This window comes from Takifugu flavidus, chromosome 5 (assembly GCF_003711565.1).
Source record: "Takifugu flavidus isolate HTHZ2018 chromosome 5, ASM371156v2, whole genome shotgun sequence".
NCBI classification, from domain to species: domain Eukaryota; kingdom Metazoa; phylum Chordata; class Actinopteri; order Tetraodontiformes; family Tetraodontidae; genus Takifugu; species Takifugu flavidus.
Window position 1 is genome coordinate 16426839 of NC_079524.1, and position 27344 is coordinate 16454182.

General features: G+C 45.1%; 2 protein-coding genes across 3 annotated transcripts; both read left to right on the top strand.

Moving 5' to 3' along the window:
- Window positions 1-551: 551 nt before the first annotated feature.
- On the top strand, window positions 552-13091 carry syn1 (synapsin I). Its single transcript, XM_057032924.1, is given in 15 exon segments — window positions 552-779; window positions 935-1245; window positions 1248-1368; window positions 4427-4484; window positions 6145-6236; window positions 6786-6942; window positions 7228-7317; window positions 8252-8314; window positions 8396-8538; window positions 8612-8686; window positions 8769-8871; window positions 8951-9100; window positions 9318-9369; window positions 9449-9923; window positions 10642-13091. Coding segments are annotated over 14 exon segments (1908 nt in total). The 5' UTR covers window positions 552-779; window positions 935-1052; the 3' UTR covers window positions 10778-13091.
- Window positions 13092-17697: 4606 nt separating this feature from the next.
- unm_hu7912 (un-named hu7912) lies at window positions 17698-25472 on the top strand. Of its 2 annotated transcripts, XM_057032926.1 has the most exons (3): window positions 17698-17897; window positions 18765-18810; window positions 20331-25472. In XM_057032926.1, exon 3 carries the CDS (start codon window positions 20383-20385, stop codon window positions 23554-23556), a length of 3174 nt encoding a protein of 1057 aa, XP_056888906.1. In that variant the 5' UTR covers window positions 17698-17897; window positions 18765-18810; window positions 20331-20382; the 3' UTR covers window positions 23557-25472. The 2 variants fall into 2 exon arrangements, with proteins under 2 accessions (XP_056888906.1, XP_056888905.1); XM_057032925.1 differs by lacking the exon at window positions 18765-18810 and having other exon boundaries at window positions 17699-17897.
- The last annotated feature ends 1872 nt before the right edge of the window (window positions 25473-27344 follow it).

The following is a 27344-nucleotide window of genomic DNA, read 5'->3' on the forward strand; positions in this document are numbered from 1 at the left end:
TGTGAGTCCTCATTTTACTATTAACGATTTAACCATTTTATTTATCACTGCCAATATATATATATATATATATTATATATATATATATATATAATATATATATATATAATATATATATATATAATATATATATATAAATACTGTATATCCCCAATGCAAGCTAACCCCCCGAATTGAACGTTTGTGAACTTCTGCAGGCTGCAGGTTTTTCACCACAAGATGTAACATCATCCCATCATCACGCCACGACAGCCACAGCAGTAGTGATATGTCCACCACATCAGCACCGAACCCAACACAGCCAAAAACACGACACCGCATTCGTCAAGGTAACAATCACATGCTAGAAACCGGAAGTGGTGACATTAAGAGTATATTTTCTCTCTCTCTCTCTCTCTTTCTATGTCCACAAAGTCTATATTTCTCGACATATAGTATATATATTCCCTAAAAATGGAAGTATTATAACGACAATGATACCCTAATTACGCAATATTCAGGCAATGAATGTTACGCTTTTATTTTGAAACCCGGACGTGCGTTAACCTACACCGTCGACTTGATTCTGATGGCAGGCTGCCTCTCTTGGATGACTGGGAGTGACGCAGGGCAGGCTGTGTTAACTGGGACTTGACTGGAGGGACGAGGAAAAGGTTTGTGGCTGTGATTTGACAGGTTGGACACCGACGCAGGAAACAGCAGGGGACACTTGTTTGAAGAGGCAAGAATAAAGAGATCATCACCTCGGAGGGGCGGATCTGCGCGTGATACACTCCCAGGTAGGCGCCACTTGCTGATCATCACTAGATGCTTCTATAATCGCATCTACTGGTGCAAATGAGAAACCACATTTGTGCGTTTCCGGTGCTGTGTGTCGCTAATTAAGCTGCAGAAAATCGTCCTCCCGGTTGATTCACGGATTGTTTCTCTTCAGGCAACATTGCACATGGAAAAAAGTAGCCTAGTCATTCTATTTTGCTGAACATCGAGCTGTTGAGCCGCATCCACCCGGAGGATATTCGGAGATCCCTTAGTTCTGCCCGGTTTCCATCATGAACTATCTGCGTCGACGCCTCTCCGACAGCAATTTCATCTCGAACCTTCCCAATGGCTACATGACGGATCTCCAACGGCCCGATCCACCGCAGCAAAGCCCCGCAGTGTCGCCGGGGCCCGGGAGAGGTCGCCCGCCGAGCAGCCAGCCGCAGCCTGCTGCAGGTGGAGGCTCCAGCTTCTTCTCCTCCATCTCCATGCTGTGAAACAGACGACGGCTGCGGCTGCGGCCACGCTGTCCGAGGCGGCGGACCGAGCTGGAGGCTCCAGCAACGCCAAGATCCTGCTGGTCATCGATGACCAGCAGACCGACTGGTGAGAGCCGCGCACGGTCTAGACCAGTGCTTCTCAATTATTTTCTGTTACGACGGGCCCTCTACGGGACGCCCCCCCCAGGAGAAGAAACATTTTGCGCCCCCCCCCCCCCCCCCCCCCGGCCGTGACTATAATTAGTATCATTTGTCTATGAAATTTTTATAAGTAAAACAACCTCTGCATAGCATTGTATCCTTATTAATATTAAAGAAAACAAAAAAAAAGAAATATATAGACCAAAGCGGGATGATTGTTTGCCAATATTCGGCACGTTTTTGCCAAAAAAAACTCAAGCGGCTGATCAGCGTGACTGGGGTGTAATGTCTTTAAGTGACGCCTTCATTTATTTGGCTTCATGCTGTCCTGCCAACATTTTTAGACACAGTAAACACACCGGTCTTTCCTCGTCTCCCACCGTAGTCGCAGTGAAGCCAAGCGCTATAAAGGCTTCGTCATTTCCTCGTCTTAGCTTTCGGGAGACTTTCGTTTGTCTCATTATCTCCGTCTCTCTCCGCCTTTCTTTTCATCACTGTTAAGTATTTTTGTTGGTTTGTTCACTGCACTTCCTATCTCTTGCTCTGTGGTGTGTGCGCGCGGGATGTGCAATTACACTTTATTCTAGTACGGCAAAAAAAAAAAAAAAAACATGTTCTCCGGGGTCACACGCGCCCCCCCTGGCATCGCACCGCGCCCCCCCAGGGGGGCGCGCCCCACTATTTGAGAAGCGCTGGTCTAGACAGAGCCGTGCCAGAGTGTCCTGCAGTGGACTAGTGTCCTGCAGTAAACTAGTGTCCTGCAGTGGACTAGTGTCCTGCAGTAAACTAGTGTCCTGCGGTGGACTAGCGTCATGCAGTAAACTAGTGTCCTGCAGTGGACTAGTGTCCTGCGGTGGCTAGTGTCATGCAGTAAACTAGTGTCCTGCAGTGGACTAGTGTCCTGCGGTAAACTAGTGTCATGCAGTAAACTAGTGTCCTGCAGTAAACTAGTGTCCTGCATAAACTAGTGTCCTGTGGTGGACTAGTGTCCTGCAGTGGACCAGTGTCCTGCAGTAAACTAGTGTCCTGCGGTGGACTAGTGTCATGCAGTGGACTAGTGTCATGCAGTAAACTGGTGTCCTGCAGTAAACTAGTGTCCTGCAGTAAACTAGTGTCCTGTGGTGGACTAGTGTCCTGCAGTAACTAGTGTCCTGCGTGGACTAGTGTCATGCAGTAAACTAGTGTCCTGCAGTAAACTAGTGTCCTGCAGTAAACTAGTGTCCTGTGGTGGACTAGTGTCATGCAGTAAACTAGTGTCCTGCGGTGGACTAGTGTCCTGCAGTAAACTAGTGTCCTGTGGTGGACTAGTGTCCTGCAGTGGACTAGTGTCCTGCAGTAAACTAATGTCATGCAGTAGTAATGTCCTGCAGTGGACTAGTGTCCTGCAGTAAACTAGTGTCCTGCGGTGGACTAGTGTCCTGCAGTAAACTAGTGTCCTGCAGTGGACTAGTGTCCTGCAGTGGGCTAGTGTCATGCAGTAAACTAGTGTCCTGCGGTGGACTAGTGTCCTGCGGTAAACTAGTGTCATGCAGTAAACTACTGTCCTGCAGTAAACTAGTGTCCTGTGGTGGACTAGTGTCCTGCAGTGGACTAGTGTCCTGCAGTAAACTAGTGTCCTGCAGTGGACTAGTGTCCTGCAGTAAACTAATGTCATGCAGTAACTAGTGTCCTGCGGTGGACTAGTGTCCTGCAGTAAACTAGTGTCCTGTGGTGGACTAGTGTCCTGCAGTGGACTAGTGTCCTGCAGTAAACTAGTGTCCTGCAGGGGACTAGTGTCCTGCAGTGGACTAGTGTCCTGCAGTAAACTAGTGTCCTGCGGTGGACTAGTGTCCTGCAGTGGACTAGTGTCCTGCAGTGGACTAGTGTCCTGCGGTGGACTAGTGTCCTGCAGTAAACTAGTGTCCTGCGGTGGACTAGTGTCGCAGTGGAACTAGTGTCCTGCAGTAAACTAGTGTCCTCCGGTGGACTAGTGTCCTGCAGTGGACTAGTGTCCTGCAGTAAACTAGTGTCCTGCAGTGGACTAGTGTCCTGCAGTGGACTAGTGTCCTGCAGTAACTAGTGTCCTGCGGTGGACTAGTGTCCTGCAGTGGACTAGTGTCCTGCAGTAAACTAGTGTCCTGCGGTGGACTAGTGTCATGCAGTGGACTAGTGTCCTGCAGTAAACTAGTGTCATGCAGTAAACTAGTGTCCTCCGGTGGACTAGTGTCCTGCAGTGGACTAGTGCCTGCAGTGGACTAGTGTCCTGCAGTAAACTAGTGTCCTGCAGTAAACTAGTGTCCTGCGGTGGACTAGTGTCCTGCAGTGGACTAGTGTCCTGCAGTAAACTAGTGTCCTGCGGTGGACTAGTGTCATGCAGTGGACTAGTGTCCTGCAGTAAACTAGTGTCATGCAGTAAACTAGTGTCCTCCGGTGGACTAGTGTCCTGCAGTAAACTAGTGTCCTGCAGTGGACTAGTGTCCTGCTTATCTATCTATCTATCTATCTATCTATCTATCTATCTATCTACTATCTATCTATCTATCTATCTATCTATCTATCCATCCATCCATCCATCCATCCTCCATCCATCCTCCAGCCACCTATCCTAGCCTATCTATCTATCTATCTATCTATCTATCTATCTATCTATCTATCTATCTATCTATCTATCTATCTATCTATCTATCTATCTATCTATCTATCTATCTATCTATCTATCTATCTATCTATATGTGCTCTACAGTGCATGTTTGAAATCGTGAAATGATTCCATCCAGATCAATAAATTCAGCAGTCCCTTCAGTTCCGTGGAGCCTCGGTGGGTCACAATAAGCAGGAGATGTTTAGTTCAAGCCCTGGTTTATATCCATAATTCATTTCTAACTGTGCTTTAGGTGGGTGTGAGTTGCTGTAATTAGATCTTCTCATGTCCTGATCCGCTGCTAATAGTGTTACATCGGGTGTTTTTTAAAGATTTCTTTTTTAAATGTATCTGGGAAATATCCATCTTGATCAATATTTAAAAATGCCCATTTCCTGTGCAGGGTAAAGGTCTTCAGAGGAAGAAAGGTGCACAGTGAATATGACATCAAGGTGGAACAGGTACGTGACGGAGAGCATTTAGAAAGGATCAAAGGTCCTGACCTGTGAACTCAGATCAACAGTCATAGATGGAGGATGGGAACTATGAAACAATGCATGCAGGGGGGAATTTGGTGTGTGTGGGGGGGTCTAGTATTGGATGTGGTGTTGGATGAGGAGCCAGTGGGGCCGGTGGGGGAGGTGCAGTTGTTGATTTTGATGATTTCTTCACAGTGAGTAAAATATGGACCCCATGTAAATGTAAATATGGTCCCTAGCTTGTCCTGGGGGATTCAACATCTCCTTAGACAACCCCAGCTCAGCCCACTTCCTGTCCCTGATTAGGTCCTTTAACCTCAAGGACCCCCTCTCCTCCCACTCACAAACCTGGCTCTCATTCTTGCTCTACAGACCCCCCATCCAGTTACCCCTCTGAGCTCTGAGACCACTTTTCCATTCAGTTCAGGATGAGGCCGACTGACCTTCCATCGCGACCTCTGCAAACTCTCTCTCTCCCACCGCTCGCCCTGTTCAGCCACCCTTGGCTCCCCCAGAGGGCAGCACGCCTACATGCCCACTGGACTCCACCTAACCACAGAAATAGCTCCCTCTATCACCCCGGCAATCACTCTGATGAGCCGCTCCTCCCTCTCCACCAGCATCGTTCCGTAGAAGCGTCAGTCCGACTCAAGTGGGGAACTATCCCATTTCCTGTTCCTGTCCAAGACCATTGAGAGAGCGTATTAAAGCAGATCTCAAACTGCCCCTCATGTCTGCATGGATGCAAGTTAACCTTGGTAAAATAGAGCTCCTGGTTTTCGGGGCCATCCATTGGCTACCTGTAGCTCCCTCTTTAAGTTCATGTCGCTCATGCTGGTCTACAGAGTCCCAGCTGGACCTGCTTCCTCTTACACGATTGGATCAAGGTCCAGGCCATGTTGGCCCAGGTCTGCTGCGTTCCACACATCTAGCAAAGCCGTCTGCTCAGGCACAGCATCCAGACTCTACTCACACCTCGTTCCCCGATGGTGGAGCCACCTCCAGACCTCCATAGGTCTCAATTACATGGTGCTTGATTGCGTCTTTGGACAAAAGCGCCTGCTAAATGACTAAAAGTCACAGTATGAACAACCACGATTAAAAGAAGGCAGCTCAGATCTCTCTCCAAGTGGCTGCTTGTTTTAAATGGACAACAGTGTATTTCCCATGTCAACCTGCTCATGTGGATTATTTAGAGTAACTGGGCCATGATTCCTGGAAAGGAAGGCGCTCTGTGCCCTACATTTTTAGATCGTTACCACTAGTTAGTCGTTTTGAGTGACCAACTCAAAGTCTTGCTGGACCACTCAAAAGAGCCCGGACCTCTTTAACCAGCTTATTGGTTCTTTTGCTCTAATGGACCCAAATGATGCAAAGGTGGTAGAAAAGATATAACCAAGCATAAACCAGCCACACACGGGCTCAAACATGGTTGGCTAATGGAAGTTATCGGCACATTTTTAGCATAATCCCTGTGAGACGTGTCTGTGCCCGAGGCTTTTCCCCTCTTCCTATTTTATTTTCTATCCGTTTCCACTGTGGCCCTTCAAACAGAACTAACAGAATTCTGTCAGCTTAATGTCAAACATACTGCGTCTCTGTTTTGTGTTTCACCCAATCTTTGGTGACATTTTCCTTTCAGGCCGAGTTCTCTGAAATCAACCTAGTGGCCAATTCACTGGGCGCCTACAGCGTGACCGTGGACGCTTTCAGGAACGGCCATAAAGTTAATAAGTGAGTATGTAGCTGCGCTTAAACCTAACAGGTGTCGGGTTTATGGGCAGCTGTAATATATTAGTCATTATGTATTTTCTGCAGCTAAAAATGCCAACTGGTAGCCAGTCCTTATCTCATAAGTCACTGCAGGCGTCACTTTTTATGGAGCTTTCAGAGGACAAGTCACGTCAATGAGGGGCTCGGGTGGTTAACAGAGATATATTTCATAGATATCTATGTGGTTTTATAACACGTACGGGTGGTGCAGTTGGTCTATAATTTCCTCATTTTATATTCAACAAAAAAAAGAATAAAAGGAAGAATAAAGGGGTAAAGACTGAAAAATAGCAGAAGAATATCATCATATAATGGACAGGCATTTTTCTATTCAGGGGTTTGATTGTTGTCAGCTACAAGTGTTGTAGACTTTAATAAACTAGATATAACCTTTAGATAGGTTTTCATTCTGTTTTCATTCATTCCAGCCGGTGCCAGCAGCTCAACAGTATAAAGCGTGCTCATTTCCATCCCATTCCATCACTTTCTGAATGTGCTCTTGCGTTCCAGGTCCTTCAAGCCAGACTTTGTGTTGATCCGACAGCACGCCTTCAGCATGGACAAGAACGGAGACCATCGCAACATGGTGATCGGGCTGCAGTACGCCGGCCTGCCAACGGTTAACTCGCTGCACTCTGTTTACAACTTCTGTGACAAACCGTGGGTGGTAAGTGTCCTGCAGTTCCAGATAAATGTGCATCTTAGAATTTTTGTGGCCTGAAACTGTCGCCATTTTATTAATGGGGTTTTAAAACGTGTCTGTCAGTAAAGGGAAAGTATAAACCTTTCATTTACCACTGGTTAAAGGGTTGAGTCGTGCATTTTTACTTGTCATTCTTCACAAGAATCCAGTTTAACAGTGACAGATTTCGGTCATTTTGCCAGTATTGATATGTAATATGAGAGATGTCAACAGGAAGCCTGTAATAAAGGGTTGATTCTTTTACTTTAGTTTGCTCAGATGTCCAGACTCTTGAAGCAACTCGGTCCAGAGGAGTTCCCGCTGATCGAACAGGTTTATTATCCCAACCACAAGGAAATGGTGAGATTTTTCCGTCTCCTCTCGGCACAGAGACCCCCCCCCCCCAGCGTCTTTGTTTAGTTTCCTCTCAATAGTTCATAAAACAGCTGAGATCAACCACATTTTCTGGTGGGGTGAATTTTTTTCCCCGTTCCAATCTGGCCTTTGGGGAACAATTGTAAAAATATACCATCAACTACGGTACAGGACAAGGTTGAGACACATGTCATTTTTGATTTTGTGTTTCTCCTTCTAATCTGCTGAAATTTGGAAGAATATCGCACCGTTTTCCAGTCTCAGATTATACAGAAGATCAGAGTCGTAACTGCGCCTTTGCAGATGTGCAAATACGCAAACGGCCTAAATGCTAGAACGCATGAGCAGCGGCGTGGGACTGAAAGTGAGCGTGCTTTCACACATGCCGGTGCTGAGCAGGAGCAAAAAGGAAAATGATGCGCAGAACAAGAACTGGTTCAGCGAGTACAGGCCGTGTTCACGCCGGTCCACTGGCACAGCATCGTGTTTCCATGACGACTGACGGAGGGGAGGGGGGACCCTTTGGTTTTATTTAGCTGAAAATGAATCATTAGGAAGACTTCTATTTGCTTGACTCCGGGGGTTAATAACGGAGGCGTCTATTAATCAACTCTCTTTAATACACATCTTCGAAAATGAATCCATTTCTGCGCTGAAGACGCCGCGTCACCTGCAAAATTATTAATATGAACTATTCAGATACTATCACTAATGCCGAGAGCCACTTCTGGAACACTGCTATATGAATTAGGATCCAGCGGGACGATCTTAACATCCCTCCAAGCATAAATTAACGTATCAGCTCTATCTAAGCACCCTGCAACATTATATTGTATAATATATTATCATATTGCAGTTTTTATAAGCTGCTGAAGGGTCCATATAGTGAAGCAAGTGTGTGATGGTGCTGCCGTTGCAGATCAGCTCTCCTCGGTTCCCCGTTGTGGTGAAGATGGGCCACGCTCACTCAGGAATGGGAAAGGTGAGGACGTCTCAAGGTTGCCCCCGAGCGTCTCCTTGTCAACGCAGCGGCGTGATCCGTTTTCTCTCTTTTCTTCTCAAGGTTAAAGTGGACAATCAATATGATTTTCAAGATATTGCTAGCATCGTGGCCCTCACCAAGACCTACGCCACGTCCGAGCCCTTCATCGACGCTAAGTATGACGTGCGCATCCAGAAGATCGGTGACAATTACAAAGCTTACATGTGAGTAAAGAAAAGTGAAACCTACTATATCACATCATACTATATTACATTCCAAATTCTAATTAATGAATAGGAGAACGTCGATTTCTGGGAACTGGAAAACCAACACCGGATCATCCATGCTTGAGCAGGTGGCCATGTCTGATAAGTAAGACCTCCTAAATGCGGATGAAATTACAACCAGAAAATCCTGAAATGTCCTTCTGGCTATTCATAACTGTTTGCTGTAGGTACAGAATGTGGGTGGATGCGTGCGCTGACATCTTTGGAGGACTGGATATTTGCGCTGTGGAGGCGCTGCACGGCAAAGACGGCAGGGACTACATCATAGAGGTACTCGCGGGCAGCGTAATCAAATCTGTCTCTGGTCGTGAGAGGAAGACAGAACGTCTCCTGGCTTGTCTATTTTTAGGTTGATGATTGCTCGATGCCGCTGATTGGAGACCAGCAGGATGATGACCGCGTCCAGATAGCGGACCTGGTGATTGCTAAGATGAACCAGACTATTCCACGTATATCCAGCTCTCACGCAGTTCGCTCCACGTCAGGACAACCACTGCAGGTACTCAAAACAGGAGTGTGGGAGAAAGGGCTGTGACTCTGCTGCATAACGTACGGCAAATGTCACAATGTTTAAAGCCCAACTCGCCACAGAAACCCAGTGATTATCTGTCTGTTGAGCTAATCTCTGTGCCCCGGAAGGGATTTTCTCATTTATTTCTCACTTACTTACTGATAAATATTGGTTTTCTGCCTTTTGCCTCCTCTGTGTCCTGTAGAAGGCAGGGTCCCCTCAGTCTGTCACCCCTCAGCAGCGCCCTTCACCTCAGGGTAACACCCTGTCTCAATGTTTCAAAATGATCTTTGTCTTGGTGAGTCATTGATTGCGACAGCTTCCTTTCTTCTCTAGGTGGTCCTCAGCAAAACCCACCATCTCAGCAGCGTCCACAGCCTCAGGGCCAACCTCCTGCGCAGGCTCCGCAGTCTCCTGCCAGCTCCGCTGCTAGCGACGGCGGCTCGGCTAAAGCTAGCCAAGGAGCTGCTCAGACGCGGCCGCCGGGTCAGGGAGCTCCTCAAGGCCAGAGACCTTCTTCTGGTCAAGGTTTGCCTCAGAATCAGAGACAACAGTCTGTGTCCCAGCAGCAGCAGAAAGGGCCGAGTCATAAAGCAGCAGGCCAACAGCAGGACAGGCCTGCCCAGCCTAGCAGGCAGCAGTCCCAGAGTGGGTCGCAGCAACAGAGGGCTCGCCCCACCACCCAGCAGCCCCAACCTGCTGCTCAAGGCCAGGGGGGTCCAGGGGGACGACCCCCGTTGCAGCAAAAGCCCAAGCCCCCACAGAAGCCCAGTCAGGACAACCCAGCAGTGGGCAGCACTCCTCAACTAAAGTGAGTAATTAGAGCCGGATGAGACAGTGGTGTAGAGCAGCCCTGAGCAGGAGTTCCCCCGTTACGCTCGCACTGAGATACGCATGTCATGATTAATGCATGACTGAAGCTTTCATTCTCAACTTTTCGGCAGCAGCTTCACAAAACAGCACATTTCAGGTCAACCTGGACGTGGTGATGTTTTGTGCCAAGCGCGTGCGGTACGATAGCAGCTAACGACATGATTAGCAGCTTTCCGAAAGCTTTGTAACCCATGGATTTCACTGATAGTCCCCGGAGCTTCGGAATTAAAGGTTGAATCATCAGTAGATGAGTAATGAAGTAATCGTTTGGTCGAGTTACCGTCACACGGTCAGATGCAGAAGCACTTCCATGCAAGAGATAATCAGAATTTTACCAGCTGAGAAATGGCTGATTTTTCCTGCGTTCGGTGGGTTTTCGAGGAAAAATGACGCCTGAATTTGGATTCCGTGATTAAGTTTCTCACCATTTCCTTGATTAAACATGCATCCACTGTGCATCCAAAAAAGGCCATTCAATATTCTTATCATATTAAATGAGAAATGATAAAATAATATTGAATGACTGTCGAAAAGGAACGCTCTTCATCGTTTTCCCCCCTCTCTGTCCTGTCTTCCAATCTTGTCATTTCATGGGTTTGCTGCATGACTTTAATCGCCTCTTCCTCTCGTCTATTGCCATCTCTCTCTCTTTATAGCAAATCCCAGTCTCTTACCAATACCTTCAACATTCCAGAAACCCCAACGCCGCGAGCCAGCCTTAGCCAGGACGAGGTGAAGGCTGAAACCATCCGTAACCTACGCAAATCTTTCGCCAGTCTCTTCTCAGACTGAAACGTACCCATTCCTCCTCCACTGACAGAGAGACCCACCAGGACCAAGTCTGACTTGTGTGACCATCGACGAACTTTAAACCCACTGCCTAAGTAAGAAAAATAAATCGTAGTAAACGACACCCAGTAAATGTAGGCGCTGTCCTCTCCAGCATTCCTTCCTCCTATTACATGTGACACAGAACAACACCTCACAGAGGTGCATATGCATGTAGTCATACACAGGAAAAAGAAATCCTACTTGTTTGTTGGTGAAACTTTAGTGTGTAAAATCATCGTGAGAAGCGTTTAAATGTTCTAAAGAAAAAAACATGACCCTCCGTTGTGCCGGAAAATAGTTGTTTTTAATTGAACAGTAAAGTTCAGACTGGCCCCTAAAAACAGGAAACTCGTGCACAGGCGCCGCGTTTGCATCAGCAATGTTATTACGGGGTTCAGGACATCCACTTCATATGTGTACTATCAAAATAAAAGCATGATTATTACATTCTTTGTACAGGGACTGTACAGCATCGAGGAAACGTATTGCTGGAATCAGACTGTTAAAAAAAAAGATTCGATTCTGCCACGATTGATTTTTTTGCGTCCTGGGATTTGTAAAATCAATAGTGTGTGTTGGAAACCACGTGATCAGTAATAACACCAGTACCGTTCTAGAAGTTCTGAGTGAAGCAGTTGTTATTATTCCTAAATTAACCCTAAACTTTCCACCTGGAAGGACATTTGGGGACCATGTTTCAATAATATTGCAATAATAATAGTGAGAATACCTTCCTAGGTTTCATCACCGTGACCAAGAACGGGTTTATTCAGTCCCGAACTCAGAATGTCCAGCGTGTCGCTGATCTTTTTTCCATTCACACCGATGACCCCCCCCCCCCCCTCGTCACAACTTTCCTGCATGTGCACACGAGGCCGTGGTTGCATTTTCAAGCCCCCCGACACTGGTGCGAGTAGCTAAACTAGTGTGTAGAGTGACCTGTTCGGTGTTGTACATGCTACTGCTGCCACTTTCTTTACCGTCTTTTCTTTCTCCAATTAGATTAAAATAAATAAATAAGAAGCAACTTTCAAAGCAAGTCTTACACAGACAAGAATGTCAGATCAAATGGAGCTGTCTCAGGGATTTCCATTTGATTGGGAGGCTTGTATGTGTGTAAGGGTCTTCCATTACACTGTTGTGTGTTTGTACTAGTGACGAGGGTCGAGCATGCACTGTAGTCACATAGAATGTTGATTTTCACAACTGCACTTGTGCACAGAATATATTGCAAAATTATACTTGAATACAGTGGGAAAAGCCTCTTTTCAGGTTGATTTCGTCTGCCTTGGACTCAGGCTGCAAGTCTGTACGTTGTGATTTTTTTTCTTTTGAACTCACGTGAATCGGTTTCAGAACCGTGGCTGAGTTTTTAACGGTTCTAGAACGTGCAAGACGGAGCTATAAAGGCCCGATATGCTATGGCTGTCGTGCTCCCTCACTCCTTGGCGTTCGGTTTGGCAAATCAGCCACTGAGAGCGGAGTGGAAGTGCCACCGGAATGTCAAGAAAAGGTGGCAGAATCGTTGTTTGGAGGGAAACCCAACAGCCTGGAGTCAGACAGAACTCGACTTTCCTGCAGTTCCTCTCAGCTGCCTGTGTGTTTCAGTCCGTGCGTGTAGCCACAGTGACCCCTTGTGCTCAATGGTGCATAAACGCGTGAATGTTATGTAAAATACCAAATTAATGTGCTGTGGGTGATGCAGAGTTGTGGCATTTATCTCCTGCTGCTATTTACGCTTGATATTAAATGTGTCCTTTTTTTTTAATTCATTCATAAAAGTTCCAAAAAAATATAATCAGGGCGGCGGAACCTTGACTCGGTGTCAGCACTAAGAATGTCATTCGTGACGATGAGCCAATACTGTTCGCAGGGATGGTGGAATTTAAAGGTCACATACATCCATGGCAACTATTGACGGGATGAGCAGTGCAATGCAAAGTTATCGATGCCGATATTGTTTTCTTACGTCATTTGTTGTGATAATCTGTGAATGTACTTTACTTCCTCTGGTAGTTCCATCCTTTCTAAATTCAGTGTGTATTCGATGTGACAAAGGTGAAACGTTTGTTGGTTGATGCTTGCCACGTTTAAAAGTGTACATCATAAATGTAAGTGCAAAAATCAGAGATGAGGTTTTGTTATCTATAAATATATTGTTGCATTAGATGATTCAATTAAATGTAAAGACAAATGTGATGTTATATGCAATGTAGCTATATGATGTGAAAATGTTATAAAAACATGCACATGTTCAGTAAAGTCTACAATCAAATTTGTTTCCTTATGTGTCATTATTGGCTCAGTAATATAATATGTGCCAAACTTAATTGCCTTTGTTGGAGTATAAATATAATACATTTTAACAAAATGTAATATTTTCCTCACTGCAGAATCACTGTTGAGCCCGTTCTTCAACATTTAAATGCTGATTTGATCCCTCTGATCCTACCTGCTCATCTTCTATACTTTAGACCTGAGGGTTTCGCAGTTCATTTTGCTTATTTTGTGTCATTGTCAGGTTTAAAGAGCACTGATGTTATCAGGCCGGTTTCTCAAACCTGAATATTACAAATATCCTATATATCCTATATTGCAAAACAGACACCTTAAATGTGTTAAACTAACAACAATTCAGAACAACATAATAAAGTCGCTCAATGTCAGATTTTGACTTTTATTGACAGACTTAATTTATGCTTTTGCCTCTTTTTACACTAAGGTGTAATGGGTGACTATTATTATTATTACTAGTATTATTATTATTATTGTTGTACGGTGACGATTTTACTTGTGGCCACAAGGGGCGCCAACCTGTGACGTCAGATAGATAGATAGATAGATAGATAGATAGATAGATAGATAGATAGATAGATAGATAGATAGATAGATAGATAGATAGATAGATAGATAGATAGATAATCTAATACTACAAGAAGATATAAGTATTTTACATCACACTCATGCGAGTGTAATCATTCATATCCACTGTGTGTAACACTGCAGACCACATCAGACCACAAAGGTACCTACAGTAGTTTTCTACACTGTTACAAACACACAGAAGACAAAAGAGGACCACTGAGGACTTTGTCTCTGAGCCTGGGTATTTCTAGATCTGACCCATTTCAACAGCCTGCAAGCACAGGTGCAGCTGGGAAGCTTAACTATACATACATTAAATGTCCACAGGCATTAGCTTGACAAGCAGGAAATACAGAAACATCAGGATCAAATCCAGGTCGCTCTTGTGGAAGAGATTCTTAATCTGCATGAGCTTTTACCTGGTTAAAAAGAGGCTCTAAATATTCCCTCTCATAGATAAAACTTCACAGAACACACTCTTTATGCTGTAATCACATACTTGTTCACACATTGAGAAGAGGTCAGAGGTCACCCAACTGATCCAGGTCTAGAATCTGTATCTTGAGCCATTCTTGGTCAAGATACCTCTTCCTCCAAACCAACACCTACTCAATTTATCCTCCTTTTATTTATAAAGAGCTGCTATTGTGGCCATTCTATTGAGGCCTACATCCCCACACAAGTGGTGCAAGTCAGTACTGCTTTTACATTGTGCTGCTGCGGGAAGGAGAGGGAGCGAGAGAGAGCGGTCCATATTTAGAAGGACCTCATTGATTCTTCTGAACTGGAGCACAGAAGATTTGTTGTTTGTCTTGACTAGCCAGGCCCCGATGACAGTCGTCCATTATGAAAACCCCCCAAATCAGTGTTTGTATTAAACCAGAGGTTTGTTCCTGCCATGACACAACAGATCCTGTTTATGTAACGTCACATAAATAATTCACCCCCCACTTTCAGAAAAGGGAAAGCAACTGAAAAGTGAGGGATGAGGGAGGTGCTGTGAAAGAAAGGTTTAATTAAGGCTCGCCATGGGACGTCTTAGTGTGGCTCTCCAGAACAGGACAGAGGAGTAATATCTGTGCTTGTTTTGACCTACATGAACTGGCATGAGGCTGCAGGGATAAGGTGTGGGGGGGTGGGCTTCATTATGGTAAACCATATGTTAACTGGATATTATCAGCTGTTGGAGTTGGATGGTTCCACCTCCGCGGATGGCTGAGGGCTCACAGGCAATTTCCACCTTCACTCCGTCTTTCTGCAGTTAATTTGTCTGGTCACCATGGAGGAGTCGTCGGCATGACGTCATTCCCCGCGAGACCAGTTTCTTACTCACTGTGGCTTCTGTGGAAACATTCCCAGTTGGCTTGTGCATGATTTTGTTCATGAATGTTCACTTGGAGAAGATAAAAGTGTTCTTGTGCGTTTGCTTTCCGGGCCAAATCAAACATGCTAATTTGGGAGAGCAAGAGCCCGTTCAAATGTTGGTTTATCTCTGTGCAGCATCACTTCCTCCATCTGAGGGCAATCGGCGTTCTGCTGCATTCGGGGCAAGATGAACAAATCTTGTCTGATCCAAGAAAACAAATCTGCATCCAGATACTTATGTTGGCTTCATCCATACGCGCACAGTAAGTTCCTCATGTGGACCACCGGAGCATCAGAGAGGATTGTGTGTATTAAATTAGAGATTAGAGATTTAGGAATTAAGGGAAGACTTGGTGTTCCCTCCTGCTGGGCCCACTGAGTTGATGTTGCTTTTCCCCTCCAGAATCAGATTCAATCTACTGTACATATTTCCTTTGTGCTGGAAAGGATGTGAGTTCTACAGGGACCAATTTTTGTTGAAAGTCTATGCAGATGAGTGTTTAAAAAGGTTCCTGAGTCTTAAACAGCCCCAAAAACACAGCGCAGCGCAGCAACTCCTAGCATCTCTTTATCCTGCTCTCCTCCACACACCATTCTATTGGAAAATAACCCGAGCTTTGTATTAGCCTGGCTATTTTGGGCCCAACATTGTAAGTAGGGGGCCTGGCTGTGTGTGTGCGCATCTCTGCATCTGTTATGTAATTCTGCCTTGTAGGAACACAGAAATCGGAAAGTTTACAAAGATCCGCCGGGTTGACTGAATCAATCTTTAAAACACAGAACCTTTTTTCTCAAGTGGGAATGCAATATATATTCATACATATTTAACCATGCAAATATTCCCTACACTGCTCTATAAGGATGTGTTCCCTTATTTTTTAGGTTGTGTCTATTTACAACTTCAACTGATGAAAATACTGTACATGTTCTAGCTAAGGACACACATCTGTGTCATATATAGTGCATAAACCAAACTCAGGACAATGTCACAGCTGATAAACAGGGATAATATACCACTAAAATAAAGAGAACACATATTTACCACAGCTTCCACTTCTGGAAAAACCTCTGGGGTATAAAACAGTAACGTTTGTGAATCAATTTCCCAGATAACCTGTGGAAAAGAGTCAAACAGCAGGAGGAATTTAGCAAAACAACCTTTTTAAATAAACCAGCTTTTCAGGTGAACCCCGCCCCCACATACACACACACACACACACACACACACACACCCGCCATCCTTCTACAGAAGCTGCTCAGATAGACCACCAGAATGGCAGGTAGCCAGAAGGTTTGTGCATCCCGGCACAGCATCAAATCATGGTGGCGACACCAGAAGACAGACCAGTGCACCAGGGGAGGTGGAGGCAGGATGGCATATGCTTCTTTGAGCAGGAACACACACACACACACACAGAAAGAGAGAGGGAGAGAGAGAATTGACGGTTCTCTGACTGAGCGAGAGCCTCGGAACCACTGTCAGAATCACTGGAGCACTGCTGTGACATCATATGCGCTACCATCCGCCCTCCGTGCTGCAGCAAAGGTCTTCAGGAGGGAAACGATGCCCTAAATAAAGTCTGCCAAGAGATCCACCAGGAGAACACATGTCCTCTCATCAGGAAGTCAGGAAGACTTTAAACTTTAAATCAGTGGGTTGAACTTTCCTACATTAACTATTTATTGAGGATTTTATGCCTCGTTTTCGGAGGTTTATTAGCAACAATGCTGCAGATGATTGGAAAGCCCTTCTGTTTGTGCACTTCTTTATGATCACCGCAGAGCCGCTAAGGTGCCGGAGACACCTGCTCGCAGCCCAGCTGACAGACACTTGTGCCTGCGAACCAAGAGCTGACACAAACTGATGCCAGCGCACCGTGCTGGAGGAGGGGGTGCACAAATGGATCACACTCTCAGAAACGTGGGATGCAGGGCCGTGCGAAATTGAGTTGATTGTTGTTCTAAATCATATTCGGTAAATGGGGCTGTCACAGGTCGGGTTCACTGTGGTGCAGAGCCAAGTAGCATCGTGGTCCTCAGTGAGCAGCCCCGCGTTTCGGGTCTGCCGGTGCTTCAGTAAGCAGTTTTCCTGGAGTAACGTCACGTGCTCCTCAATGCAGACAGCAGAGGAGAGTGGGCAGCAGAGGTCAGCTTGTGGATCCCATGTGCACAACATGGGAGGCATCTTGATTTAGCCGAAACACAAAAGGAGTTGACCCAAATTCATCTGAAAGTATATGAAAAACAGAGTTATCATAAGGTCAAGATGGACAGACTCCAGCAGCAAATCAAAACAATGACTGATCTGTTCTTATTTCATAATAATAATAATATGCATTATATTTTTACCATTAAAATAAACCATTAGAATAATCATTTATTTATAACTATTTGAACCCGGAGAAGGTTTAAGCCTGTGGGCTCATTTCTTCATGTGCAGAAACTTTAAAAAGTATTGATTAACTCCTCACGCTGCAAGAAGACAGCAGGAACCGGAAATGCCATCTCCTCTGGGTCTCCTATCATCCAGGGTTGCAGCGAGGGCTCGAATTGCTGCTCCGAGACTTCTCACCACCCCCGAGCGTCGTCCCACACGCCCAACCATCTTGCTCCATCAACGCCATTAAAACAAGCGCGGTCACGCCTCCAAAGGCGCGCGCAGAGGCGCAGGCTCAGACACACCTCCTGCCTCTCCTCCATCACACAGGCACAACCTGCTCATACGCGCACGTAAACTGCGGCTGAAAGGCGACGGCATGTAGGGCAGCATGAAGGACCGTGGGATGCTGGCAGATCGGCGGAAGGTCGCGTCTTCAGCGCATCCGCCGCATCCGACCAGAGCGGCGAGATGGTAAGGCCCACTATTGCTGCTAAACCCGCACGTTTGTTTGGAAACTTAGCCGAACTCTTTAAGTATGTGGCCTGATCTGAAGCCGCCACCTTTTTTCCTCGTTTCACTGAAAAAAAAAATGATGTCATTGCGCACCGAAATGCATCCGTGGAGGCAGAAGAGGGTGACGGACGTTTGTGCCGCTGCACCAAAATAAAAGCGCTGCTCAAGTGCGGTAGCGCAAGTGTTTGGTAACGTTTCAGGGCTAAATGGCCCAGTGGGCAGATCTGGAGGATCGACTTTATCTTTGCGAGAATGCGTCCCTCCCGTAGGGGAGGAGAGGACTCACTCCGGAATAGTTTTTATTCTGTAGGCAAATAAATATAAACTGCTTTTCCAGGAATACTCACAGCACAGCAGTTTATTGGCCCATGTACGAATGTATGAAGGAGCTGTGCAAACCCGAAGCCCTGGTACTAATCTGGTGGATTCTGACCATATTAAAGCAATTCATAATGATGAAGTGCAGGCTGGCCTCCGTGTGCAACTCCAGCAGGGTTTCATGGTTCCTTTGCTGTGTGCTGTAGCCATGGAGACAGAATGTGGTATGTGGATTTTTACTTGCGCTGCAAAGTCTACAGTTCTCCTGCGGGAGCCAAGATGAGTCGAGGATTAGACTTGCATTTTCTGTTTTTAAACCAACGTTATTCTTGATAATTCTTCCACAGAAAATGCGTATTTGTGTTTTTGGCTGGGAATTGTCATTTTTCTTTTTTCAGCACCAACCTCCTGTGGCCTTTCACGCAATCATGTTACAAGAGATTTAATATTCCTTGAAACATTTGATGACAGGATGTATTCTTTGCTGGCATAATTCTGTTTTTACAGCATCCCTCCGTCTGCAGTGTGTGGGCTGTTGTTCATTTCCAGTCATGTAAGTCTGTGTAGCGCTTTAAAACACATTAGCTCCCCCAAATCATTTATTATTTTGTTTCCAACATTATTGGGCTTGTTATCACAGCAGATTCATAAGAGAATAATATAGTAACGAAGCCCAGAGCCATTATATTACTATGATTTCTTTTCCCCTGGCAATTTAACCTATGAATATTGGCATTTAAGGGTCTATTTTCATGGTTTATATAGATTTCAGTGAGAAATGGTCACAAAAATGAGACGTCCACACATAAATTGTTGATTCCTGATCAGCACAGAGATTTACGATGGTTTAATTTGAGGCAAGTTCACAAACTTTTGGAAAATCAGAACTTTGTACATGAACTGAAAGTTAAATTCTCTCTAATTACAACAATCTTCCTCACTCCGTTCTAATTTGGAATTGCTCATCTCTACTCACACTCTAGGAATAAATAACGGATGTATATTATCCTAAATTTAGACAGGTTCTGCCAAAGCATCCCTCTCATTCGCTGTACTCCAATAATCAATGACATCTTTGTAATTAAACATTGATAATGTTGGCGGGGGAACTGCGAGCGTTGTGGCGATTGCCATAAAGGTTAAGGTGTCTCGGTGACAGAAGAGGGTCTGAGCAAAGCCGTGAATCATGGCGGCGGTTGGTGTGATGGCCATGTGTGCGCTGGCGTGATGCTTGCCTGGGTGTGTTCTGCACGCACGGAGGGGGGGAGGCTGGGCAGTCCTCTGTCTTCACGATGAGCAGATGGTCGCTCTGTGTTAGCTTGTGGGAGGCTGCCAACAAGAAAGCCCATTTGACACATGAGTCCATTGTTGGTATGCATTTGTTCTCCGTGTTCTTCCTGAGAACATGGGAACTTTCACAAATTGAGGGTTTAAGAAGATATTATTTTAGGTTGATTCAGATTCAGATTCAGGTCCTTTATTGTCCCACACGGGGAAAAGTGATGTAATGGAAGATGCAATAACATCTGTAGAATTTCGTCCTTTTGTCTGTTCTAAATTAAATCCACATTAGTGTTCTTGTCATATTGAGTTTTCTAACAAGTTTTCAAGTATTTTTTTAACCAGCATCTCAGGAGACCGGCATGCAAATGATATATTTCCATTTTTTAATTGAACATATAACATTATTAATTGTGATGGATTCAAATAATTGGTAAATGACTGGTTGCAGTTCATAAATGCATCCAATTTGCAAATCATCAAGCACATCCACTAAAATTATAATCAGTATTGTATGTATGTGTCATTCTCTTTAATTAATGTAATGAACTTTGTATCTTAAATTAATAGCACGCGGAGAGTGCAGACCTCAGCCAACCAGCTCATTTCCTCACATATTGTGACTTACACCTGTAGTATAAATTCTATATGCAGTACAGCAGTATAATACAAGGTTATTTAGCATAGTAGGTCGCTTTGTATGTAGTTGTTGCATAAATCCTTCATTTAAACCATATTTTTACATTTAGCCTGTGACATTAAGGAATGATTTGTTCTTTTTTCTTCCCACAGGCTTCGTTGATCCGGAGTCTGACTGAACGGAGGATGCTGAGGTTCCTTTAAAATGACCCGAACGCATCCACCTGATATACTGGCTTCAACTCTATATCAGGACTTTCCTCTAAATCCACACAGTGAGCATTCGGTTTCTCTCCACTCCTCCGAGCAATGTGACCTAAAAATGATCGATAAGCCAGAAATTATCAACAAAAGACACTGCCGCAGCTTTGACTTCATTGAGTCCCTGGATGATCCACAGTCCCTCCCAGTAGAATACCCTTACAAGGGGGCCGAGAATCCAACAGTAAACAAAGGTGTAACGTGGAATAGCCTAGATCAGCCAGGATATCTACGCTTTTCATCTCCTGATCTGTTCAACACCAGACATTTGCAGCAGCAGACCACTCAGGACAAACCCAGCCATCTTACCTGGTCTGATTCTAAAAAAAGGACAAGATCTAAAAGTGCTCCCAGAATCAAGGCCACGTTGACTCCTGTGCCCATCTCCGTGTCTCCTCCAGAAGCCAAAAAGATGCGAGAAAAACCCAAGGCCGCAACGGAGACAAAGACTTCGGAAACGCGAGAGAACTTTACAGCCAACAGAGCTTTTCTGAACGATGTGCATCCTATCAAACTGCAGCCCCACTCCCCCCTCTACGTGTCTGACTGTTTCGACGAGAGTAAACCAATGAAAGGGAACGTAACCCCGCACGTCCGGTGTCGTGTGGACATCAAGCCGGATGCTTCGGTCCTGCAGCACACATCCAGGCAGGTTTCGAGCGTACCGTCCGAGCATCTCTGGCAGCGATACGGTCAGCCCAGCAGCAGCAGAGGTGTGTATTTGCCACGGCAGATTGTCTCCTCGCCAACGCCCGCTCCCGGCGAGCACTACAGTGGACCTTATAGACAAGGCTACCACTGTTCCACCAGCATGTCTCCCAGCACTTACCAGCATCTTGACTTACACAGAATGGTGTCCCCAACTGTTCCATATCTGACTCAAGAACAAAGAGCTTACTCGAACCCTAATATACCGAGTAAGTTTTACTCCGTTGAGGACTCTGTTCGGTTTTCGGTCCCTTCCTTCTCAAGAGCATACTTTCAGGATGACCGATCCAGTTTAACCAGTTATGGCAGTTCAATGACCGGTCCGTATGATCCAAGGACTCGATGGGTGCACACTCTTCCCGTCAGGTCGTATTATACAGACCAACTTTCCAGAGAGCCGTTCCCGTCGGCATATAGCAGGCCTTACTCAACGAGTGAGGCCGGGTCCTACATCTCCCAAACCCCAATGTCTAGGCCCTATTATGGCGAGGAACTCCGCTTCAACCCGTACCACGTGAGTAACTCCAGGTTATTTTATCCTAAAGCTTACGGTTCTCCAGAGAAACAGTACTTACCATCAAGGCCGTATCATACGGAGGGTCGGCGACGCCCTCCAATGTCCCAAGCCTTTACAGACGACTGGTATCGTTCAAGTATATCCGGCTACTCCAACCAGTCTTCACAACTCACGCCACCAAGAGTAAGGCGAGAACTCGGTTTGCCCCCGTGGTATAATAGCTGTGAGGAGACAAGTCGACTAGGTGCAGAGGCCAAAAACCATTCAAAGTCCTGGGATAATATCCTTTATTCCCACCAGGACAGAGAGCAAACGGTGCCCCGTGGAAGGAGCTATGAGAACCTATTTTACCAACCACGGCACGGAGCATCCGCCGACGTGGCGCCTCAGCCCGTTATACTCAACCTGTCGAGTTCACCGCGACGCTACGCAGCTCTTTCACTCTCTGAAAACTCCTTAGAGAGAGGCCCAGGCAATCCCTGGAAGAACGCCGCAGGCGGCCGCTGGTATGTAACTCCCGAGATCACCATCACCGACAATGACCTAAACGCGCACCACAACAAACAGCATGAGGTGCACTCTGTCCGCTGGGATGCACTGGGCGGTGAAAAGTCACCATCCCCAAGGTTAATACATCAGCAAATATCCAACATGGCTGACATTAGGAAAGACAGGAAACACAACAACTTCTCACTTCAGCAGAGTCTAGAACAACTGGATGAACTCTTGGCCGATTTGGTTGTTGATTACAAGCCACCAGCTTCCGGTAAAGCAAGCGAAGGCCTTTTAGACCAGCTCAAGCAACTAATTATCGAAGATGACATCAAAGAGGGGGGGTCTCCCAGGCTGGACAATACACAGCTCCCATCTTCCAAGTCAAGCCCTGATACTATTAAAGACCCGGATAGTGGATGTGATGCTCTCCAAAGGAGTGCAGAAGAATGCTCTCCAGACCACAGCACGGATGATGACGACACAATGGTGTGTGCCAACAAGAGGTGCAAGCGCACCGAGAACATGTTCAACGCCTGCCTGTACTTCAAGTCATGCCACAGTTGCTACACGTTTTACTGCTCGCGAAACTGTCGCCGGGACGACTGGGAGAACCATAAAGAGACTTGTCTGTACGGCCGAGTCAACAGCGTCTGCCGACACGTTCTTAAATACTGCAGGGAGAATTCAGAGATCCACAAATCCTTCTCCCGCCTTGCAAAAGCTGGCTACCTATCCAGAGGGAGAGGCATTCTCTTCCTGGGTTTTGCGAACCCGGAGACTGCCGTCAACTTTATGCAAGTTGGGCTGGAGAGCCTCCTCATGTCTCCCACCTATTTGTCCCTCAGAGAGCTTGATAGTGTCAAAGACAACCTTGGGGAATACTGCAAGGAGCTGCAACTGGCAGGCAATGAGTATGACCCACACGAATGTTTCCTTCTGAATGTATCGGTAGCTGTTGGGGAACTAGTGCCTAATAGACCACCAAGAGTCCAAGCGCCAACAGTCCGAAAATATGCAAAGGTGTCCCTGGCCTCCTCAAGCCCGGACAAAAAGGTACTTAAGAAGGATAGTGAAATGGAAACTCTCATCCTCACGCCACCCCCAGGCACACCAGATATTGATAAGGAGGGAGAGGAAGGAAGGAAAGCCAGAGAGGTTTGCTTCGTCAATATCCAGCGTGAGCTCAGGACCAGAGGAGTTTTCCTGCGGCACGAGTACCCCAAGATCTATTCTCGGCTGTGTGAGTTTGTGGAGAGCAACAAGAGGTTCACCCCTACTACCATTTACCCCATAGACAAGAGGACGGGGAAGCAGTTTATGTGCATGATCATGGCCGCATCTGAGCCCAGAACACTGGATTGGCTGGGCACACCTCATCTCTTGGATGATATTATATAGCAGAGCACAAACCAGTCACGACGGGGATGTCAGCGATCTTGTAAATACTTGGTGTGGCCCGGGTGGAGCAGTGCCATTGAAATATGTGTAGATTTGAGACAAATCCCTCTTTCTGTCGCTCGCTTTCTTTCAGTATCTCACTGTTTTAAAACACGCACACAAACACACGGCCTTTATGAGGACAGGCGGAAACAAATTGCTGTCATTCATGGAAAACGTCGGAGGCTATAGCTCAGCGTGGCCTCGGCGCTGACCGCTTGGAATTGAGGCGTTGAAAACAGGGCGCCATTATTGTCGCTAATTTCCACGATAACAGACGGACAATTTAATAAAGGAGAGCTGCCTTATCTGACCTATCATTCCCCCATATAAATAACATCTCCCCACAGTAATAAGTCAAAGCAATCTGTGTTTAATGAATCTGGAGATGAATGACTGCAGTACTTTACTCGACCCTATTACAAGAGAAGCCTTCCTCGGGGTTCAGAGAGGAACAAAGGACACAAGATGCTTCTTTATTTGACCTACATTAGTAAGTGTAAAAATGGCTGTATGGATTAACTGAAGAGAAACACTAGTATGGTCTTCTCAAGGAAAATAGAGCCACCCCCTCGCTGTCCATTAATCAAACCTCGGCCATCAGAACTAATCCCTAACCCAAAGGCTAAGTAAAACCAAATTCTAACCTAATTCCTCAAACCAAATCTTAAGCTTTAGCTCCTTTAATGTTGAGAGGATGGACTAATTTGTCTTCAGCTCCCAAAAGATTTCCACGGGACAACACATCACTGCTTATTTTCACTTGAGAGAAGGTGTCAGGATGTGAAGATGCTGCGTCGACGACTGAGCTCGTTGACTACAGGCCCGGTCATGAGCATGTTTGTGTTCTCTGGTCTTGCGTATGTGGACGGTCGTCACTGAGCATTCGCAGAAACAGGACACGCACGATTATCACCTGCATGTAGACCACACAGACACAGACAGCTGTCCAGATGTGGAAGCTGGGAAAAACGCATAGAAGCGGTTTGATCTGCACGGTTACTGACAGTGTACGAAGCACACATCATCATCATCACCATCATCATCATCACAGATATAAAGCACAGTCTCATAATGGTTTCTCCATTTTTAATTGGTATTTAAACTTGATAGCTGGTTGTAATATTTCAGTTGCTTCTAATATTTAAATATTATTTCTGTAGTGGCAGTGTGGGAATCTAGTTCTGCTATTTTGTTTATTTATTTGTTTCTGATTGATACTAAAAGTACATTCACACAGTCAATTATTTTCCCCACTTCTTCAAGAATTGAACATATTTCATCTGATAATAAAACTTGATGTCATTCTTGTACAGTTTGCTTTGTTTGAAAGTGGCCTTCAGTAGGAAAGAATGTATGTTTAGCTCTATGGAAAGGCTTGACAGCTTTGTACTACCATTGTAAATGAGTACTTATTTTGCTTAAAGCATGTTATTTATATTCAGGTATTTTATTATTGTTTAGAATCAAATTTGTTATGTTAATGAGATGCCATTTGATGCTTAGAAATGGAAGAGAAATATATATCTATAAAATTATTATTAGATCCTACAAACATTATTTTAACAAGTATGTTCCTGAACAATATGCAATAAAAGAGCAACCTTAATGTTCATATTGTACAATCCTATTTTATTAATAGTGTGTAATCCCCTGGAAACACTGCTGCATTTGCACTAAAAGAGAAAGAAATAGTTAAAGATACAGCTGCAGCTCTGAACCTTTCCACCACTACTCGCCTGCTTCCATTTCCACTGTTGAATAGATCCAAAGGTTGCTCTTTTACTCGGTTATAGATCTTTGTGGAAGAATTCTCTGAACTCTATATTTTGTGATGCTTACAGCCCGTATATAAATAAATAATCATGGAATTTAAAGTGTGACCTTGCATTTTTCTGCCCCACAGTGAACAACACTTTCACCAGCACGAAAGAATGAATATTTAACACTCAAGACTCCATCTCGTTTGCATATCACCACTAAAATGTAGCTCCATCATTAACATAGTTTTGGATTTTAGGAGAAAATTATACCATTGTTTTAATAATATCATTCCTCCAAATTTAAAAGAAAATACAGTCGCAGGTTTTATTGAAATAATGCCATAAACAGTGTCAAGAGATCGGTGTATTGTTAGATAACATTATTTAATGTGCTCACACGGAGCCTGGTCCTCTTCAACGTTTGTCTGTTGTTATTATACCGCCATCTATTGGAATTATGGTGCATTACTCATTTTACCCGACTGATGCACTCAACTATCTTCACGATCAGAGGTCCATAAACAAGGTGGATATTAGCAATATAAGAACACAAAGATACATTCAGGAGATTCATCCCTCCCTGTCCATACGTTAAGGCGTTGTGGCGGTCAGTGGCTGAACTTAATTGTTGACAAATCCTATTTCCAATTAATTTTACTTTAAATTCCATTTAGATTTGCCAGATCACAACAAATGTTGTTTCCAGAGCCACCCTGGTAATTCCTGTTTATTAAAAATCAGGGCAATATTCATCGATTTCAAGTGTTTTTTAATGTCTTTGATTTTGGATGATTACGACTGAAAGAGAATTAAAACTTACAATTCGGGAGACCTAGGTCCTCAAACCAGGTACTGGTACTTTGGGCTGTGTGTGCAGGTACCAAGTGAATGAAAATGAAATCAGCATTCCTATAAAGCTGGGGAGCAGAAGGAAGCATGAAGAGCTCTAAAATCTCTTGGAGTCTGTGCTGACCTTGGACCTGACCTTGACCTGATGAAACACCAGCAGATGCCAAGGCTCCTCAAACATCCAGCAGGTTGGAATTTGTCCATCTCCTCCTGATTGGACTTTGTTTTCCATCCCTGTCAAGGGTGCGGACATTTGTTCTGGAGACTTCACTCTGAGAACACTCAGAGCTTCTTCAGCCATGATCTGTCGTGTCTGACTCTACTTGTGTGTGTGTGTGTGTGTGTGTGTGTGTAGGGGGAGACAGTTGTCTTCTGGACAACTGTCGATCAGGAGTCTGATAGACCAACACGATGTCGACCGATCTTGAGTTATTTTCTCAACTCAATCTTCCCACTGGGTTCCAGTGTGTTGCTCAGTGTGCTCCATCTTGATTGAGTTGGTTCTGTCGCCAAGTAACAGTGGAGCACCGTTCCTCATCAGCGCGTGGAACTGTGCACGTGCTGCCCGTGCACCAATGGAGTTAAATTGGGGGGCAGAAACCTCAGGCAGATCCAGGATCCAGAGGTCCTTTAGATTAGATCAGATTTCACCTAAGTAGCAGCAAATGAAGGAGTTTTAAGATTCGATTCCATATTGTTTCCATAAGTTCCCATCCAAGGGAGATCTCTGAAGAGATCCTGATTCCCCCTGATTTGTTTGATTGTCATAACACTTTTATTTTGTCTTGCTGGTGTAAAAACTCTTCAAAGGCTGCAGCTCGAGTTTCAGCAGAACGATACCAACAAAGGTGAGCCGGTGTGACTGTATGAAAGACAGCGGGGACATGGGGACATGTCCTGGTTTTGTGTCTTTGGTGGATCCAGATCCGTTGCGTTGATAACCCTTCCCGGTGTCAGGTTCTCCTCCCTCACTAGAACACAGTGGGAGATCTCTGTAGCGTTCTGAATGAGAGGATTTTAAACTGCGTATATAAATACAGTGTAACAGTACCATGTCCTAGTCTTCAAACTATTAAATATTATTTTCAAAAATTTATGGATGAGGTAAAATACTATACATGCAGAACAATGTGCGGA

What these genes read in the sequence shown, in the direction of transcription:
- unm_hu7912 (XM_057032926.1), top strand. Translation starts at nt 20,383, where the DNA reads ATGACCCGAACGCATCCACCTGATATACTGGCTTCAACTCTATATCAG.